Source organism: Cupressus sempervirens, chromosome 2 (genome assembly GCF_028749045.1).
Source record: "Cupressus sempervirens isolate cs-2001-9-10 chromosome 2, ASM2874904v1, whole genome shotgun sequence".
Classification (NCBI taxonomy): domain Eukaryota; kingdom Viridiplantae; phylum Streptophyta; class Pinopsida; order Cupressales; family Cupressaceae; genus Cupressus; species Cupressus sempervirens.
The window spans coordinates 725082376-725101453 of record NC_143119.1 but is presented as its reverse complement, the minus strand read 5'-3'; the positions used below and the strand labels follow the sequence as shown (position 1 = coordinate 725101453).

The following is a 19078-nucleotide window of genomic DNA, read 5'->3' as shown; positions in this document are numbered from 1 at the left end:
AAATGAGACTAATTGTTTTTGTTTTCCCTTATTTCAGATAGATGGTGGCAAATGTTTGGGCCCACAATCCCGAAACTTCAAAAAATTGTCATTTGTATTCCAAGTCAACCAAGCAATGCTTCTGGATGTGAGTGCAGTTGGTCCATGTTTGTGCACATCCACTTAAAGAGGAGAAATAGGTTGATTGTGCAAAGCTTGAATGATCTTGTCTTTGTTCATTACAACCTTCGTCTTAGGATCAGACGGATTTTGGGTGCTGACTCCGATCATTCTAGAGGAGATTGATCCAAAATCAGAGTGGCTCACTAAGGCTGTGGATCCAGTCTTCACTAAGTAAGACCATGAGTAGGTTGACCAAGTGGATAGAGAGGCTGAGGCTGTGGTCATGGCAGAGGAGGCAACTAGGGCACGTTTAGGCACTGGTAGATGCACACGTACACGCACAAACACAGGTCGTAGTGATGTTGTTCGTGAGCCCATCTTACATATGGGGGTTATGGCTCACCAATCCTCTAGGACCTACCTTAGATACCTTTGTAGAAGGAAAACTGGATACTCAAAGGTTGAGGTTGAGGCTGCGACCGAGCTTGAGGATGATGATGAGGCTTGAGTTGGAGCTTTATTTATAGATATTGATAAACATACGTTTCATGGATCTTCATCTTAGATTCTTATATACATTTATGATTTGATATCTTATGGATCTTCATCTTACATACATTCTATGATTTGAATCATTATGATCATATGATTTCTATTCACTTCAACTACACCATAAAATTTACATTTTACGTGTAACATAGTTATGTATGTGATGGATTTATCATTTATGTTCCATTTTTATGTATGTTAACTTCTATTTCATGATGTTATAGTGTGTTTAAGTTATATTCAATAAAGGGTACATTAAATAAGTTCTAAATTATTAAAATCTATAAATTTAAAGGGTTTTTTTTAATTTGCCAATTCATAGCTGATTCAATTCTGATTCATGGCCGATTCATAATTCGATTTGGCCTTGCCATTTCCGATCCGATTCCGATTCTTGTTACTTTGAGGAAACTCTTTAAAGAAAATACCAACCAAGAATAGAAAGTAAGCAACTCTATTAATCTGTCAAACAAGCTCCAAATGCAATAAGTCTCCTTGCACCTAAAACAATCAATAGACTATAACCTCAAAAACATGCTTCACAACATCATCACATCATTAGGAAGAACCTAAATCAATATTCCATCTAAACACAAAACTAGGTGTAACCCTAAATTATTTGCCTAGAATCTTTTAATATGAAGCCCTGCTTACCCTTGAGTTTTTTTGTAAGATTTGGCTATGAAAGTAGCTACCAAAGATCTCTAGGTTGATGGAAGGTGTTGATGTTTTGTAGATTCTGTCCCATGAAGGGACGTCTCCTGATAATGAATAGACATGTCCTATGAAGAGACATGTCTCTTCCTAGTTTATTTTTCAATATAAAATACTATAGATTGCTGCCATTGGGAAATACATACCGAATAGGCAGTATTATTACACTTGCTGCAATCCTCTAACTTTATCATGGTATCAGAGCGGGTCATTTGATGGAAATAATTAGAGTACAATGTCTTTACAAGGAAACTGTAGTAGTTCCAACTTTTCAGTCTGCCTCGATTTATATGTCTTCACAAGGTTGACAAGCAACCTTTGTTTCAGTGATGGCATCTTTGACCAACATTAGGTTGGAAGGGAATCGCCAGTTTAATGGTCACAACTATAACACCTGAAAGTAGCTCATGATGATGATATTTGAATAGCATTATCTTGATAAAGATCGTTTTGGGTATGAAGACACGTCCTACTCAAGTTCAGACATATCAAGATAAATGGGATGAATGTAATCGGGAAGCTGTCACATTACTCAAACTTATAGTTACAAAACTAGATAGTTATATATCTCTCCTTATCAATATTCAGAAATTCACATGGCAAATATTTTAGATTTATTTTCTGAACAGAATATACAATAACTCCAAAGTATGAGAAACCCAATTCATCAAAATGTATTACATATGTATTTCAAACGTACCCACAAAATGAAGCAGCAAAGAAGACTAGCCTGATGTGAAAATCTGCAAAGTGGAGATGCCAAAATGGATGCCCTCTCGAAAATGTCATCCAAAACCCATGCTGAGGATAAGCAAGGTAAAACAGTCCTAAAATGCCTCCAAACAGCAACACTTACTCAAACCCTAACCACCCAGCAAATAAAGTACGGCCAGTGACAAAGAGGTATGGCGAGTATATTAGAGGGTATGGCCAACAACAAAGAACATAAACTGAAACAACAGAAAAACTCCTCAATCACTCCTTCAATCATTCCTGTAAATCAAATAGGCAATGGAACTCCAGCCAAATGAAATCTTCAATCAACTCACCTATGTTTCCTGATCAAGAACCCCATGAATCCTCCAAATTGTGTATTTCAACAATGTTAAGAATGTCACTTGTAAGGGATTTCGTCCTCACAAACCCTAAAGAGAGAAAACTCCTCCAAAACAAGAAGATATAAAAGCTAACATATACAAATGAACACCCAATCTCCTATTTATAGTCTCCAAGGAGGGGTCAGCCTCCTCTATAATAAAATTGACATCTTCATAAAGAGGCACCCATGTCTCCAAAAGGGCACTTTTACAATATTGGTACTTCACCTTAACATTGGCACCCCAAAATATCTTATATAAAATATTAAAAAGATGATAAAGTTAAATCGAAAGACTAGTTTGTCATTATTTTGTTTAAAAGCACCAAATTATATTAAATATTAAAAAATTAATATCCACAGCTCCCACCGACATATCTAAAAAAATTAACACTGCCAATTGGCTTAGTTGGTCATAAGAACTGACTTAATAGAATAGTAAATATTGGAGAACTCACCTCAAATCACTATAGTAAAGGGCATTATGCTCATAATAACTGTCAGAGCTCAACTAAACCTATGATACTGCTTTCTGTCTCCAAAGTTCTTTGACCCAACACATTAGCATGCAGGAACCAATTGAATAGGCTATCACCACATGGAATCGGTTACAAAGGGAACATTATTGAACTTAATTGAAATAATGTTGTAAGGACTTATGGAATACCAGCCATCAAACAAACTTCATAGTTCATACCATGACAACACTGTGCCACATATCACTCCAGCAGGGCATTTCCAAATGATCAATCTATTAATCAACCTAGATCTTCTTGCAATGACTTGGCCAATGGTGGACCGAACACATCTAGTAACAAGTACATCTCTCTACAAGACCACCAAGGCCAGACCATAGCTTGCAATAACATAGACATCACTTTTGATAACCTGTTGTTATCCAAGGTATTTCCTAGAAATATACCTGTCCTCTGCTATCACCACATATACTCCAGTAATACTATATGTGTACTTACATAGCAAATACATACCCTAGCAACATAATCTGTTCACATTGCAATAACCAGTTCTCAATCAAACCTCATGTAGTTGCTGCCATGGAGAAACTAGGTTTTAAGACAGTTCCATGCCAAAATACAAAGTCTAACCCACCACGTTTTTATTGCACAAGCTTACCAGTGTACAGTCAAAATTTCAACAAGAACAGCTAGTCCCAAAACCTTCTCACACTCAAGAACTTTCTGCAAGTGAGTTGCTAAAGTTCTAACAATTAATATGGAGTTCAATACAATAGACCCCTATTTTGAACAGTGACTAATCATGATCCAGTTCTTCATTTTATTGTTGCATATACTCTTGCTACATCTGTTAAAATATATTCCAATTATAGAACATGATTAAATATAATATACAAGAGACATAAAAGTTGGGGGGAAGCAACAATAATTTATTAAAGCCAGAACATATATTGACATGCCCCTTCAATTAACTCCTTGATAGAGGCAAACCACTAGGATCAGTCACCCAGCGTAAGGCCCTAATATTATCCCACATTTAGCAAGGCGAATGTCCTTAAAGATTTGCCTATAAAATCTGCTTACCTTATTATGTTGCAATAAGTTGAATCCTGACATGTTCTCTGTGTACATTAAACATTATGCAAGCAACTGAAAAAAGAGATCAACTCTTCTTTGCAGGAGTACAAGAATTTTTTTCTTCAAAGATTTTTCATAACCGTCTGCTTTCTTTCGGCACTCCTGACAGATGGATATGGCTTTGTTGAAAAGATACACCAAGATCATATCAAAAACATCATTCAAGAAAGAAAAACTTCAAAATGTAGTATGCCAAACAATCCAACAACAGTTAGGTTATAACAATGCTATTCCTATTCATTTGAATAATGTCAAAATGGAGCTACCAATTAAATTTGGATGTCAATTGAATAGCCTGCATCTATTAAGCTAAAGTACCATTTTTTTTAATTTTACGATAGCAATTAAACAGTTCAAAAGTTCAAAATTTCCTATAGAATTAGTTTGATGCCGATAGATACTGTAATCACTGGGATTGATTCTTAAAGAGTTCTTAATTTCCTTATATAATTAGTTTGATGTCGACAGACATTGTGATGGCTGGGATCAATTCTTTTGTTTCACTAAATTATATACATCTGGCATGGACTATGGTACGTTTGATTTATTGCCAACAATTTGTAAGAAGCTTTTCTCAGCGTTTAAGGAATGAAACAAAAGAATTTAATAGGAAAATTGTAGATAAAACTACTATTTACAGAATAGAAAAGAAGCTAACTTACTCGCTAATAGCTGCACAGAAAATTACAGCTGTGACCCCTTCAAACAGATGAATCCATTTTTTCCTTTCATTTCTTTGGCCTCCAACATCAAAGAGCCTATAGCATTCACCATTCTTTCTACTGTCACCTACTGGGCTGCACAAAGTCAATGTATTTATCAGAGATACAGCTGCAGGAAGAATGCATCTTAGTACAGTATATACAAATAAAGTGTGCAAGTATCCATAACAATGTGATGGACGTGAATTTTCGTCCCTGGTGTAAAGAAAATTTCAAAACTTAAATAGAGTTCAAAAAACATAAATTTCAATTTTCAACAAAAGTTCCAAAAATAACATAAACAAATGAGGAACAGGTGTCACTTAGCTCACCACAACTCAACTAATCCAAATAGAAAACAACCAGACAAAAAAAGGATAATCCAAAATATCTCTGTTTTTAGCATATAATCTGGGTAAGGGTATATTTAATGAACATAAAGTTGTTTAGACCGTTAGTCATCAACACAGTTGTTTTACAAATAAATAAATCAAAATATCTAAGACTTAATAAGATTCAAGTTTGCTAGACTCTTCCAAACAAAAACCTAAAATCTCAATTACAAGTAAGACCAAAGGCAGCTTGGCATTAGAATTCTAGCTGCATTAGTGACAGGAATCACCTGAACTGTATTTCAGCAACTCCAGTTGTGCGTACTCTAGAATATAGAACATCTTCCTACACAATACAAACAAATTGTCAAATCAATAAACGGTTTCCACAGACTGACTGACTGTTCTATAATATGAGAACAATCATAAATCAATGGATGAATTCAAGCAAGTGACAAGGCAATCTAACTTACAAGATCCAAAAGCTGAAAGTCAAAGTAAAAGTAAAGGGCATAACAGTACAAACATGAGCAATATATCTTTCATCAAAATCTATCTAAATGTAGATCAAATACAGTAACATGAAAGCCCAACAATATATTACAATAATATTAAATTAGTAAAAGATAAGGCTAATGGTTGTAACAACCACATTAGTGGCGACTACTTTCTTTTTATATTTCTAGTTTGGTTTTTGAGCGTTGTAACACTTATCCGTTTGAGTTTTCAAGGTTAAATCGCAGGTTGACATTTTTGTGGAAGATTTTCAAAGAATGGGACTTTTCATACAAAATAACTTGCATTTTGCTTCCATATCATCACATGTGGAGGACAAATGTATTTAAAGTTCTAAGCATTTGTTCTGTTATAATTTTTTAGCCTAACGGGCTTGTGGAAATCTATTAGAAGGAAATGCATATTGTTGAAGGCTTATGGAATGCAGTGAATGTTTTATGCAATACTTTTATGCAGATCAAAGTCATAAATGTTGAAGTTTTGTAGCTTCAGTCGGATGATTTCTAGTGTGTGTGTCTATATATATATATATATATAATGATTGTCATTATGAATGGATATGTCTATTCATATCTCATTCTCCATATAAATTAGTGATTGTCGCATTTGGAAAACACATACCAATATGTCAGTGTTTTTACATCTGCAAACGATCCTCAAACCATAGTTGGAAAACTCTCAGTCGGCAACAACTTGCCAAAGCCCAAAAAGTTTATTCGGGAAAAACTGGGGAACCTAAAAAAACCACTTAAATTTAATTAAAAATACATTTTATTTGCAAAATTCAATGAGAAGACGTTTCTAATGAGTTAATTAAAGAGAACACAAAAGAAACAAGCAGAGTTTAGATATACATAAATACATAGTGGATACAAAATCGCGTTCTCATTTGGAATGCTGAGGGCAGGAAGCAAAATAGTAAATAGTTTGTGTCAAACTTGAAGTAAAAACAATATTACAATTACATCTTCCTCTTCCCAGCTCTAATAGTATACTGTAATTCTCTATTTAATATAATATATACAAGTTTTTTGCCTTTTGTTTTAACAAAAAAAAATCAGAAAGTTTTTAAAAATATATTAAAAAATATGACTTCTTTATTTTAAAAAGAGCTTACTCATCGAAACTCGGCAAATTTTTAGACAGTCGAATCACGATTTCTTATGGCAAAAACTTGGTGACTAGTAGGAACTCGGTGATTATGCCAACCATGCCTCAAATCTTAACATGGTATCAGAGCAAGTTTCCGCCAATGAGTTTTCAGAAATTATTTATATCATCATGAATAGGATGGTTGTCATTAACTTCAGATCAAAATAAGGGAGCTCAATCACAGTGAGAACTGAGGGGTTGAATGCTCTGATAATAAATGTCAAATAAAAAATAAATAAATAAAAAATCTAGCATATGTATGCTCTGGCCTTGACACTAGAATCATCATTCCCCATATCAAACCCTTCGTTAACTCTAATTTTGAGCTGATGTGTAATTATACAGTCGTATCCAGCAAGGACTATGTGAGAGTAGATTTGAATGTTGGGTTGAAATAAAATTTCCACTTTTGTGAGTAAATAAGATTGAATCCAAATTTCACAATAAAGAAGCATCCAAGATTACCGCCTAATTACTCTAGCGCAGATTGTATTCTATGTAAGAGCTTTGTCTTCTTCCCATGCGCTGGAGGACAACTTTACGTTGCATATATCCATTAATGCATCGCTTTTCTTGTTCCCCACTTCTTACCTTTAAATTCTGATTATGAATTTGGAATTTCACTACGTTTCAGAAAATTGATAAATTACTAAGTAGTGAATCTAATATGATCAGGCGAAGTGATCATAGAGAAAGCAGAAGAGGCGCAACATCCAGATTAATGCTCAAGATGAATCATGGTTTAGATTTGGCGGTGATTATGGAAGGTGGTTCAACCAAATCACAGAATTGGCAAACTTCGTTCAAGCTTGCAGAATATATTCAAAAAGAACAAGAGAGTGAACCGAAGAATTCACGGAATAAAACAAATCATCATCAACACTGTCATCTGCAGTGTTAGGATTAAACCACTGACAGAAAATAACAATTACATGCAAATATAACCAATAATAAAAAATAATAGATCACACAGAAAAGAACACAAGGCACCAAGATTTAATGTGGTTCACCCAATCCCTGGGCTACGTCCACCAAACAGCAAGTCCGATATTATTACAATCCAGTGATTACAACCTGATTACAATCCATAATCCTTTACAACTCAATACCGCCACAAGAACCAATTTCGCATCACAACTATGAAACAATCCTTAACCCTAAGCTCTTTTTATACAAGTATTTTTACCGCTTTAGAGTTATAATTAATAATTTATGAAGTATGTACCATACTTTCCTGATCAGTCACCACAATCTAACAATCTCCCACTTAAGGACTGATCAGGCTCCACACTAAACAACAATCTCCCAATTGGAGACTGATCCTGTAGCTATGCTGCTACTCCATGAGGCTCCCACTGGATTAAACCACCTTGGACTCTGCTATTCTTTTATTCATGTTCAGTCTAGAAGACCAACCGAAGCTGAAGAGGAGTTCAACTTCTCCGTTGTTACTACCTTTGTCAACATATCTGCTGGATTGTCATTTGTATGTATCTTCTCCAACTTTAACTGTCCATCCTTCAAAACTAACAGAATGAAATGGTACCGCAACTATATGTGTTTGGTCTTTGAATGCAGAGCTAAATTCTTTGCAAGATGAATGGCACTCTGACTATCTGTGAACAAATAATTATCCTTCTGAGGATGTCCCAATTCTTCCAAGAAGAACTAAAGCCATATCATCTTCTTGGCTGCCTCTATAGTAGCATTATACTCTGCCTCTGTAGTGGATAGAGCATTAATCTTCTATAACCTAGAAACCCAGCTCACGGCTGCCCCACCAACAGTAAAGACATAACCTGTAGTACTCCACCTAGTATCAATATCCCCTGCCAAATCTGAGTCAACATAGCCCTGTAAATCAATAGTAGAGCCCCCAAAGTGTAAAGACTTATTGGATGTTCCTCTCAAATATTTGAGAATCCATTTGACTGTATTCCAATGCTCAATTCCTGGATGACTCATATACCTACTAACAACTCCCACTGCACGTGCAATATCTGGCCCGAACATACCATAGCATACATCAAACTTCCTACAGCTGAAGCATAGGGTACCTTGGACACCTCCTCTTCTTGTGTCTTGGGACACATCTCCTTAGTCAACTTCAAACGACCAGGTAAAGGTGTGCTGACAGCTTTAGCATTCTCCATAGAGAAACGTTGCAACACCTCCACATAATCAGCCAGAGATAGCATCAATGTTTTGTTCTTCCTATCTCTGCAAATCTTCATACCAAAGATTTGTTTTGCTGCCCCCAAATCCTTCATAGTAAATGCATGTGCTAACTGGCATTTCAGCCCCTTAATGTGATCCATGTTAGACCCAGCTACAAGCATATCATCAACATATAAACATAAAATAATGTAGCTATCATTATCCAACCTGATAAAGTAGACACAATGATCTGAATGACACCTATTGTAACCATACTCACGCATAAAACTATCAAATTTCAGATACCATTGTTGAGATGCTTGCTTCAAGCCATATAAACTTTTCTTCAATTTGCACACTAAGTTCTCCTTACCTTTGACCGCAAATCCCTATGGCTGAGACATAAATATCTCTTCATCCAAATCACCATGAAGGAAGTTTGTTTTAACATCAAGCTACTCTAAATGCAAATCTTCAGTGGCCACAAGACTTAAAACAGTACGGATAGAAGTCATTTTAACAATAGGAGAAAATATCTCATCAAAATCGATTCCTTTTTTCTGGGCAAATCCTTTTACAACTAACCTGGCTTTAAATCTTTTCTTACCTCCATCCTCTTCTTTTAACTTGTAAACCCACTTATTCTGTAAAGCTCTTTTACCTGCAAGCAACTTGCACAAATCCCATGTCTTATTCTTCAGCAAAGAGTCCATTTCATCTTTCATTGCAGACTTCCACTGAATTTTAGTATCCACCTACATAGCTTCATCATAACTTCCAGGTTCACCAGCATCATTAAGTAAAATAGAATACAAAGAGGGAAAAAATCTTTATGAAGCTCTAATTTGCCTTGTTGACCGTCTAAAATTCACTGGTGTGTGTGATATTTGTTGTTGCAGTTGTTGCATATCATGAGGAATGGCTGCAACATCAGCTTTTGGAGTATCATCCAACACTACATAATCATCTTCTTTCTTCTCATGTTGCTACAACAGATCTTTGTACAACACTTTCTCATTGAATATGACATCCCTATTTCTTACAATTTTATGATTTTCAAAATCCCAAAGCCTATAACCAAATTCGTTAATGCCATATCCAACAAATACACATTTCTTTGACTTAACTTCCAGCTTGGTTCTACTTTCAAAATCTATGTGAGCAAATGCCTCACAACCGAAGGTTTTGAGAAAAGAATAACTCGCCTTCTTACCAGTCTATGCTTCCTCTAGAATACCACAGCCCAAAGGAATAGAGGGATCTCTATTAATCAAATATACAGCAATATTGACAGCGTCCACCCACATGTGTAAGGGCAACCCAGCATGCAACCTCATGCTCCTTGCACGCTCCATTATAGTCATGTTCATGCATTCAGCCACTCCATTTTCCTGTGGAGTCCTTGGAACAGTTTTCTGTCTATGAATACCATTAGTGGAGCAATAATCTTCAAATTCATGACTACAATACTCACCACCATTATCAGATCTGAGAGATTTTAATTTCTTACCAGTCTCATTTTCAACCAAGCATTTCCATTTCTTAGAAGTTTGAAATATATCAAATTTTTGTCTAAGGAATAAAACCATACTTTTCTAGTTGTGTCATCAATAAATGTAACATAATAATGAGATCCACTAAGGAAAGATACCTGAGCCGATCCTCATACGTCAGTATGCACAAGCTCTAATTTCTCCTTTTTGTTTTCTTTCCCAATCTTCACAAAACTCAATCTCTTTTGTTTTCCATACACGCAACTTTCACAGAAATCCATATTAACACATTTTAGACCTGGTAAAACTTTCTTTGAATGAAGTGCTTTCATACCTTTCTCACTCATGTACCCAACTCTGTTGTGCCACAGCGCTGTATCAAAATTTATAGTAGCTATTTGTTCTCCCTGCTCAACTGCAGCAATTGTTCTTGAACATTCATTTTCTCTGAAACAATTAAAATAGAAGGAACAGTATGACATGTACAAAGATATAAGGTGCCTACTTTCACACTTTTTGCTACTATAAAGGAACCTTTTGAAACTTTTCAATTTTTATCATTAAAAGTAACTACACAACCCTCATCATCGAGTTGCCCTGCCGAAATTAAATTCCTACTCAGCCTTGGAACATGTCTTACCTCATGTAGTAGCCAATGATTCTCATTTTGCAACTTAATCTTAACTTTTCCCTTACCAACAATCTCACAGGGTTTATTATCTCCCAAATAAACAAGTCCAAAATCCCCTTGGACATAATCAATGAAATAACCTCTATGAGGTGTAGCATGAAATGAAGCACCAGAATCTAAAACCCATGAATCATCAACACTTTCTAAAAACAGAAGCAAAGCATCCTCTTCAAATTTGTTACTTCCCACATTTGCCTCCTTGTCTCCATATGGTTTATCTCCTTCATTTTCTTTCAATTCCAACAATCTTTCTTTTTGTTCCCTGGTTTCCCACAATACCAGCAGTCATTCGGTCCTCTCGATTAAGACCTCCTCCCACTTGACTTTCCTCTTGATATCCCACGATTTTCAGAGTTACTTCCTCTCTTGATCGTTCTGCCCCTGTTTTGTGCATTCAAAGCACTTCCTGATATAGATCCACCTGAGGTTTTCCCACAAGTTTCCTCACTCAAAACAACACTAATCACATCTTCACATTTTAGGGTACTAGATCCAGGAACAGAATTACTCACATCCATTACCAAGCCATTCCAGCTTTTCGGCAAAGAACACAAAATCAAGAGAGCCCTAATTTCTTCATCAAAATTGATACCCACAGAGAATAATTGACTAGTAATAGTATTAAATTCATTTAAATGATCTGCAACAGATCCACCTTCTGCCATTTTCATATTAAATAAACGCTTCATGAGAAATACCTTGTTTGAAGCGAAGGGCTTTTGATATAGTTTCACTAGGGTTTGCATCAATTCTTCTATCGTCTTTGCTTTTGTAATATTAAATGCCACTAATGGTGCTAGGCATAATCGCATGCTTCCGAGTGCCTTTCTGTCTAAAAGATGTCATTCATCATTTGACATAGATCCCTGATTCTTGGTTTTGCCTTCCAAAGCTTCCATAAATCCTTCTGATAAAGATAGTCTTCCATTTGCATCTTCCGTAACTGGAAATTCTACCCATTAAACCTGTCAACCCTCGTCTACCATCGCTCCCACTCAACCGTGAGACTCCCACTTAAGCATGAGACTTTCCTACAAAGGATAACTCAAAAACAACCTTGCTCTGATACCACTTCTTAGGATTAAGCCACAAACAAAAAATAACAATTACATGCAAATATAACCAGTAATAGAAAATAATAGATCACACAGAAAAGAACACAAGGCACCAAGATTTAACGTGGCTAACCCAATCCTGGGACTACGTCCACCAAACAGCAAGTCCGATATTATTACAAACCAATGATTACAACCTGATTACAATCCGTAATCCCTTACAGCTCAATACCACCGCAAGAACCAATTTTGCATCACAACTATGAAACAATCCCTAACCCTAAGCTCTTTTTATACAAGTATTTTCACCACTTTAGGATTATAATTAATAATTATATGTCGGCTCAAAAGAATTTATGATGTACAGTACTTTCTTGATCAGTCACCAAAATCTAACAATCTCCCACTTGGGGACTGATCAGGCTCCACACTAAACAACACACAAGACATAGACAATTCAACTCTGGTGAAGTAGCATAGTTTATAACTTAAATAATTACAACAAAGAGATATAGAACAGGGGCGTCGGAAAAGAATAGACATAATACATAATCCAATGCATCATTCACAATAAACATTCACCTACAACTTACATGATAGTCAAGTCTTGCACAATGAAATATGAATTATAATATTGTTGGAGACTAGAGCGAGACTGCTACATTGGAGAAGAATGCAAAGAACTCGTAGTGCAAATGTCAACGATGGTGATCACTGTGGAATCTAGATAATGGGTAGCCACTTAATATGTTTTCTGTTGTAGACTCAACTAGGCACGTGCAGTAAAAAATCTTCTTGTGGTCCATGTGCTTAGCACGCATATGGTGAGATACTGGTGGAGTCAAGTGCCATATTCGTTAATATCAAGCATGACTATTACGCTTATACAACTACAAATTATTGTGCAAGCTCTGGTCAAGTGTAATTGTGAAAGGAACGACAAAGATTCCATCATCAATAATGTAAATAGAGGGATCATAGTGACATTTGAGGCTAAGAAGGGAAAAAATAATCATCAAATCAACATACAATAAACACCCATGGACATTATTTGAGCCAATATATTATATGGCTACATTTTAAGTAGTTGTGCTCTTGGAAATTATCTGTCACAGAAATGTTCGAGTTGGATGTTCCAGAAGACAGAAATGATTTTGTATGATTGTGCTTATAATTGCTTCAAATATGGGAAACTTACCATAAAGAGGAAAATTTATAAATAATGATGTAAGTTATCTTTAATCACTTCTATTTGTTTTTGTGGTCACCTAAGATTATTATATGTGGCATTAATAAGTGAATAATATGTTTAAAATATTGATTAAAGTATATATATAGAAGTTTGAATATATACATACATGTTCAAAATATATTTTATTGGAATTGTCTTATTATTATGCAGAACTACTTGTTATCCTTAAGTATTATCGTGGTCACTCTTTCTCTCTTATTTTATTTTTATAAGAGCTACTTGCCTTGATCTTTTCCTCCAAGAATGTTCTTGCAAGAAAAGGGAGATTGTTATCAGATTGAGAGAGAGTTTAACACTTCTTTAAAATTAAAGGAGCTTAGAAGATTGATGTTCAGAGGGAGTTTGACACATCCGTCTGAGGTTGCGGATAGAGGATATGTTTTAATTGATTTTGATGATCTTGATCATATCATAATCAGAGGGAGTTTTGACTTCATGTAAACTTTTGGTGTCATGCGTGTGACTCCATGATTTAATGAGCCTACCCCCTATGTACATCATAAGGAAGTGACAACTTCCAAATGATCATCATTTGTATTTGCAAAGTTATTGAAAGGTGACGATCTTACAATAACTTAATTTTCTATTATGATGGATATCTTATGATGTCTATGCAAATCATGATAGATTATACTTTGCATGTTGGATGTTTATATGGTAAGCAGTATGAGAATGTGTGTGCACATGCCTTAAAAACAAAAACAAAAAAAACTTTAGCGCATGTTGAATGTTATGCAAATTGATGTTCTGGGGGGCCATAACATAGAGCAGTTGGTGAATATCATGTGACGATATTCTGGAAGACCATTACTGACAGTACTTGGTGAATATCTTTCATCTCAACATTTTGAAAGGTCATTACTCAAAGAGTACTTGGTGAATATCGAATGTCAATATTCTAGGAGACAAATACTCATGATATCACATGTGATATTAAATCTTATTTGAGTATTTCGTAAATATCATATATTGATATTCTAGGAGACCAATACTCATGATATTATAATGTGATATCAAACCTTATAGAGTGCTTGATGAATATCATGTGTTGATGTTCTAGAAGACCAATACTAATGATCAAAATGTTGGATGTCTTCTAATCAAAGATATCCTTATATTTACCATTAGTAATATAACCAATGGTGTAATATATATCGTGTGTTTATCCTCCCTAGCTTCAGTCGGATGATTTCTAATGTAGATATGTGTGTGTGTGTGTGTGTGTATATACATACACTTAAATATATTTATATACATATCTATATTATTATTTATACATTTGAGAAAGAGATATTATGTGTGTGTGTGTGTATATACACAATTTGTATACATATAACTATAATGATTGTCATTATGAATAGACGTGTCTACTCATATCTCATTCTCCATATAAATAAGTGATTGTTACATTTCGAAAACACCTACCAACATGGCAGTGTTATTACATCTGCAAACTATCCTCAAACCTTAACACTAACGTTATTCAAAATTTGGGCAAGGTGGCACTAAACTTTGAAAAAAATCAGTTTTACCATACATTTGGAAATAGAAATTTTAATTGGAGTTGCTTTAAATGGCCAGAACATGAAGATTGAGCAGACTCAAGATGTTGACAGCCAAGTAAATGTTTTCCAAGTTAGCTTGGAAGTCTGTGATCTTGGGAATCATGCCCTTGCGACGATTATGAGACACGTTTTTTGAAGGTTAGTGAAATAGCACAACATGGATTATTGTACAATGGTTTGCAATTTCAGGGACATCATTAAGCTTAGACTTGGTCATTTGCAGTTTAACGCAATTCTAATATTTGCGTCCAAGCCAAATGGATAAAGATATAATAATTTAATCAAAGTATAAACGATTATTCATTCACTTAATCCAACTAAAGTATTTATGTATATTTATGGACATCAATACTGACCTTAGTAGTATTCCAACTTGTTGAGGGAAGCAACTTGTGTATAACCAAGCTGCCTAGAGAGTCAGAGACCAATTGCAAGGTGCTCAGGATCACTAGTCCCCACCCTATCTTGGGGCTGTAGCCATTGCTTGGATTTAAAGTAGCCTCTCCTTGGACACATTTCCATCATCCCTTCTTGGATTATCATTAAACTACTAATAGGACTCAGTGTTTAAATATATTTTTATATATAGGAACATATATACTAATTAATTGTTGTTCTATTATTATGAATTTACAATTCTGATCTCAATATGATTAACATATATATAATATTTATATGTATTAGATAACTCTTTTGGGTCAGATATATTAGATCTTTTAGGCATCTATTACAGATTGTTCAGATTGTTTGGTCTTTCAATTACTTAATTCAGTTATATATTTCTGATAGGTTTTATATATATATATGACCATATAATAGTTCATCATACTGAGAAGATTCTGAAATAATATTCTGTGATAAGTATTACTTAATTGCTGCTTGCCAGTGATATTATATTTTTATTTTATTGAATGCCCAGTACTGATTCCCATTTATCTGATCAGTAAACCCCACACACACACACACACACGATTCCATGATTCAGGGAGAGAGACTGATTGCAATTAATTATCTTGCTGTAATGCCCCCATTTCTAAAGTAGCTAAGAATTAATCAATGAATAAAAGTAAATATATATATATAAGTTGTTTTTTGGCGAAACTTAATATTTATATTAATAATAACTGGTTCAAAAATGGCTCCCGGAGAAAAGAACCAGAAAAGAAAAACTAAGGTCATTGCTTGATACAAAAAGGATGTAGAAGAAGAAAGACTGCATCAAGAGAGAGTATCTATCAACACTAATAAATCTTGTCATTGTGAATCTCAAATCTAGAAAATTGTGATTACAAAAAGCCCCAAAAACTCATATAAATACAATTCATTGTTTGGTGTCAGAGACAACACCAAGAGCCAAGCCAAAAACTGTCATAAAAGTTTCCATCATTAATCTTCATCCAAAACTCCAATTGAGACCGTTATATTAGAAAAAAGACATCCGATGCAAGTGCAATCCAGGACCCTGAACTACATACAATATCTCAAAAGAACAAATGAGATCCATAAAAGTAAAACAACTGAAATCGTAGAGAAGCCATGATTTACTATCAAATAATATTTGAGAAGGGCTCAACAAGATTCTAAACATATTCTTTTGTCATAATATTAACCACGTTGGGGAAATCAAGGAGATTAAGTGGGGAAAGTAAAGACTTAATATAAACCCCATCAATACCCAAATTAGTCAACCAGACAATCAGCTAATAGATTGCCTTCTCTATTAGTATGCATGATGTAACATTCAGAGATTGAATCAAGAAGAGACCATACTTGATGCAATATTTATTGTATGGACCAATTATATAAATGGCATTTAATGCACGCATTAATAATAATGGTTGAATCCCCTTCAACATGTAACTTAGATATAGATAGTGATTTTGCAAGTTCCAAACCAAAAAGCAAGGCCAAGGCCTCAGCTTTGTTCTTAGTACTCAAAGGGAGAGCAGATGATTTTGCTGCAATCACATGACCTTTAAAGCCTCTAATGACTATGTCATAACTAGAGTTACCTGGATTTCCCCTAGACGCCCCATCAAAATTGAGTTTATAATAACCCTCACTTGGGGGAATCCAATTGCTCGAATAAGAGAAACCTAGGATGGACACAATGGAAAAGGAAGATGAGGAAAAAGTAAACCCTTCCACCGATGAATAACATAGCCATCCCAAGGAGAAAATATATGTTTACCCTTATATTTACTTACTGTAGCATTAACAAGCTCAACAATTGATCTCTCTAATCCTTCCAAAAATTAAGGGATTGGAGATGATGTCTATCTAAAAATTCTCTTGTTTCTCTCCCACCAAATTGCCCCTACTACAAATGCAGGGACGCACTTCCAAAGACATGAAAACATTGATTCAGAATGTAAGATTGGCCATGCCTGGAATAAATCCCACAGAGAGTTAGGTAATGGCATATGGAAATTACACTTATTAAGAACAAAAAGCCAACAATCTTGGGCAAAAGGGCAGTGTAAGAGGAGGTGATCTGTTGTTTCCATAACTTGCAAACAGAGCACACAATTAAAGGGATCAGAAATGTTCAATCTATGAAGTCAATCACTAGTTAAAATTCGGTTCTTTAATGGAAGCCATGCAAAACATCCTGCTTTTGGTAGAACTAAACTGTTCCAACAAAATTTAAAAGCACGATATGTGGTCTAATTAAACTGATTGTGTTGGAGAGCTAAGCATCCTTGTTTAATAGAGTATTTACCATCTTTAGCCAGAACCCAAAAGAGGCAATCTGGTTGATTAGACATAAAAACATTTCTTTAAGCTAATACTTGTTTGAAAGAAGCAACCTAATTGTGGGATATAGGAAGAATTGAGGGGTCTTTCCAAATCACTAGCCCTGTGAATCTATGTATAGCTGAGACATAATTACAAAAAGATGTCCTCTGAGCTTGAATCACTATGTTTGAGAAATCCTTTAAGGAATCAATAGTGGCAGGGGTGGGGAACCCATTCCATGAATAAAAAATTGACACTATCCCCATTGTTCACTTCCCAAGATATGAAAGAAGTAATAACTTCTTGAGAAGCCATCATGAAATCCAAATGACAAGGAATATAATAATTGATATAAGAATAACATTATATATTAATATCTGAATATAATAATAGCATAACCTATTATTAATTAATAATATGGATAAATATAAAATAAACAAATAATAATAGAATACATAATAGAATATAATCAAAAGAGTAAAATAACAAGGAGGAATATGTATTCATTATAGGTACATAGCTATTTAATAATTAGCTCTCATTGATATTTAATTAATACATTAATCAACATTCAATATTAATATGCATTATACGTATACCTTAATAGTGTTACAAGGATCGTTGGCCATATAAATAAAATCCATAAACATTATAAGGATCTAGTAATATTAGATTGTATTTGCCCACATGTCATTGCTAAGATGGTAGGCTTTTAGGAGCATATGGAACCAAGGAAACCATCAACTACGAATTACAATGACAATCGACTATGCAAGATAAAAAATTAGGATTTGCACATTATTGGGTGGAACTATATTTAGTGGGATCTAAATCAATACCGAAGGAACAATGTTTTTTGTTAATAATAAAACTTTTAGCATTTAGCCATTGTTCATATTAGAGCTGAGAACAATATAAAAGCATGGAATTTGGTATTCAATTCATCAACTAGCAAATGGAGGATGGCAATTAAAGGAGGTTGTAATATATAAAGCACATGAAACAGATAAGACCTAAAGTGATTCCCATGTGTGGACTATGATTAAACTAATCGTGGAAGATAATATTAACAATATGTTGCAGAAAGACATGTCTTATCTGCTGCAGTAGCAGAGCGGGAAATAGAATAAGAAAGGTTTATGTTTGTGTGTTTTAAATTTAATGTTTTCAATAAACGTCCTACATGTGGTGGCATACCTAGAGTAGCAGTTCGATGAGCTCTCCAGATATAGCCACCTAGGACCGGGTGTAGATTCTTTAAATTAGAATAGTTTTAATGATTGTCAGATTCCAATAATAGATAGTAGGCAGTTTCGGATTCTTATCCTTTTTTTGGATAGAAGACGGAAAA

The 19078-nt window shown here is 34.7% G+C and overlaps 1 protein-coding gene across 1 annotated transcript in view; it reads right to left on the bottom strand.

The window, feature by feature from the left end:
* Nucleotides 1–19078, bottom strand: part of LOC149575429 (guanine nucleotide-binding protein alpha-2 subunit-like) — a 152462-nt gene that overhangs the window by 32023 nt on the left and 101361 nt on the right. Inside the window, exons 9-10 of the mRNA XM_089815171.1 lie at nucleotides 5398–5453; nucleotides 4737–4871 (exon numbers count right to left, since the gene is read on the bottom strand). Coding sequence (XP_089671297.1) covers nucleotides 4737–4871; nucleotides 5398–5453 — 191 coding nt within the window. The remainder of the gene's footprint in view (nucleotides 1–4736; nucleotides 4872–5397; nucleotides 5454–19078) is intronic.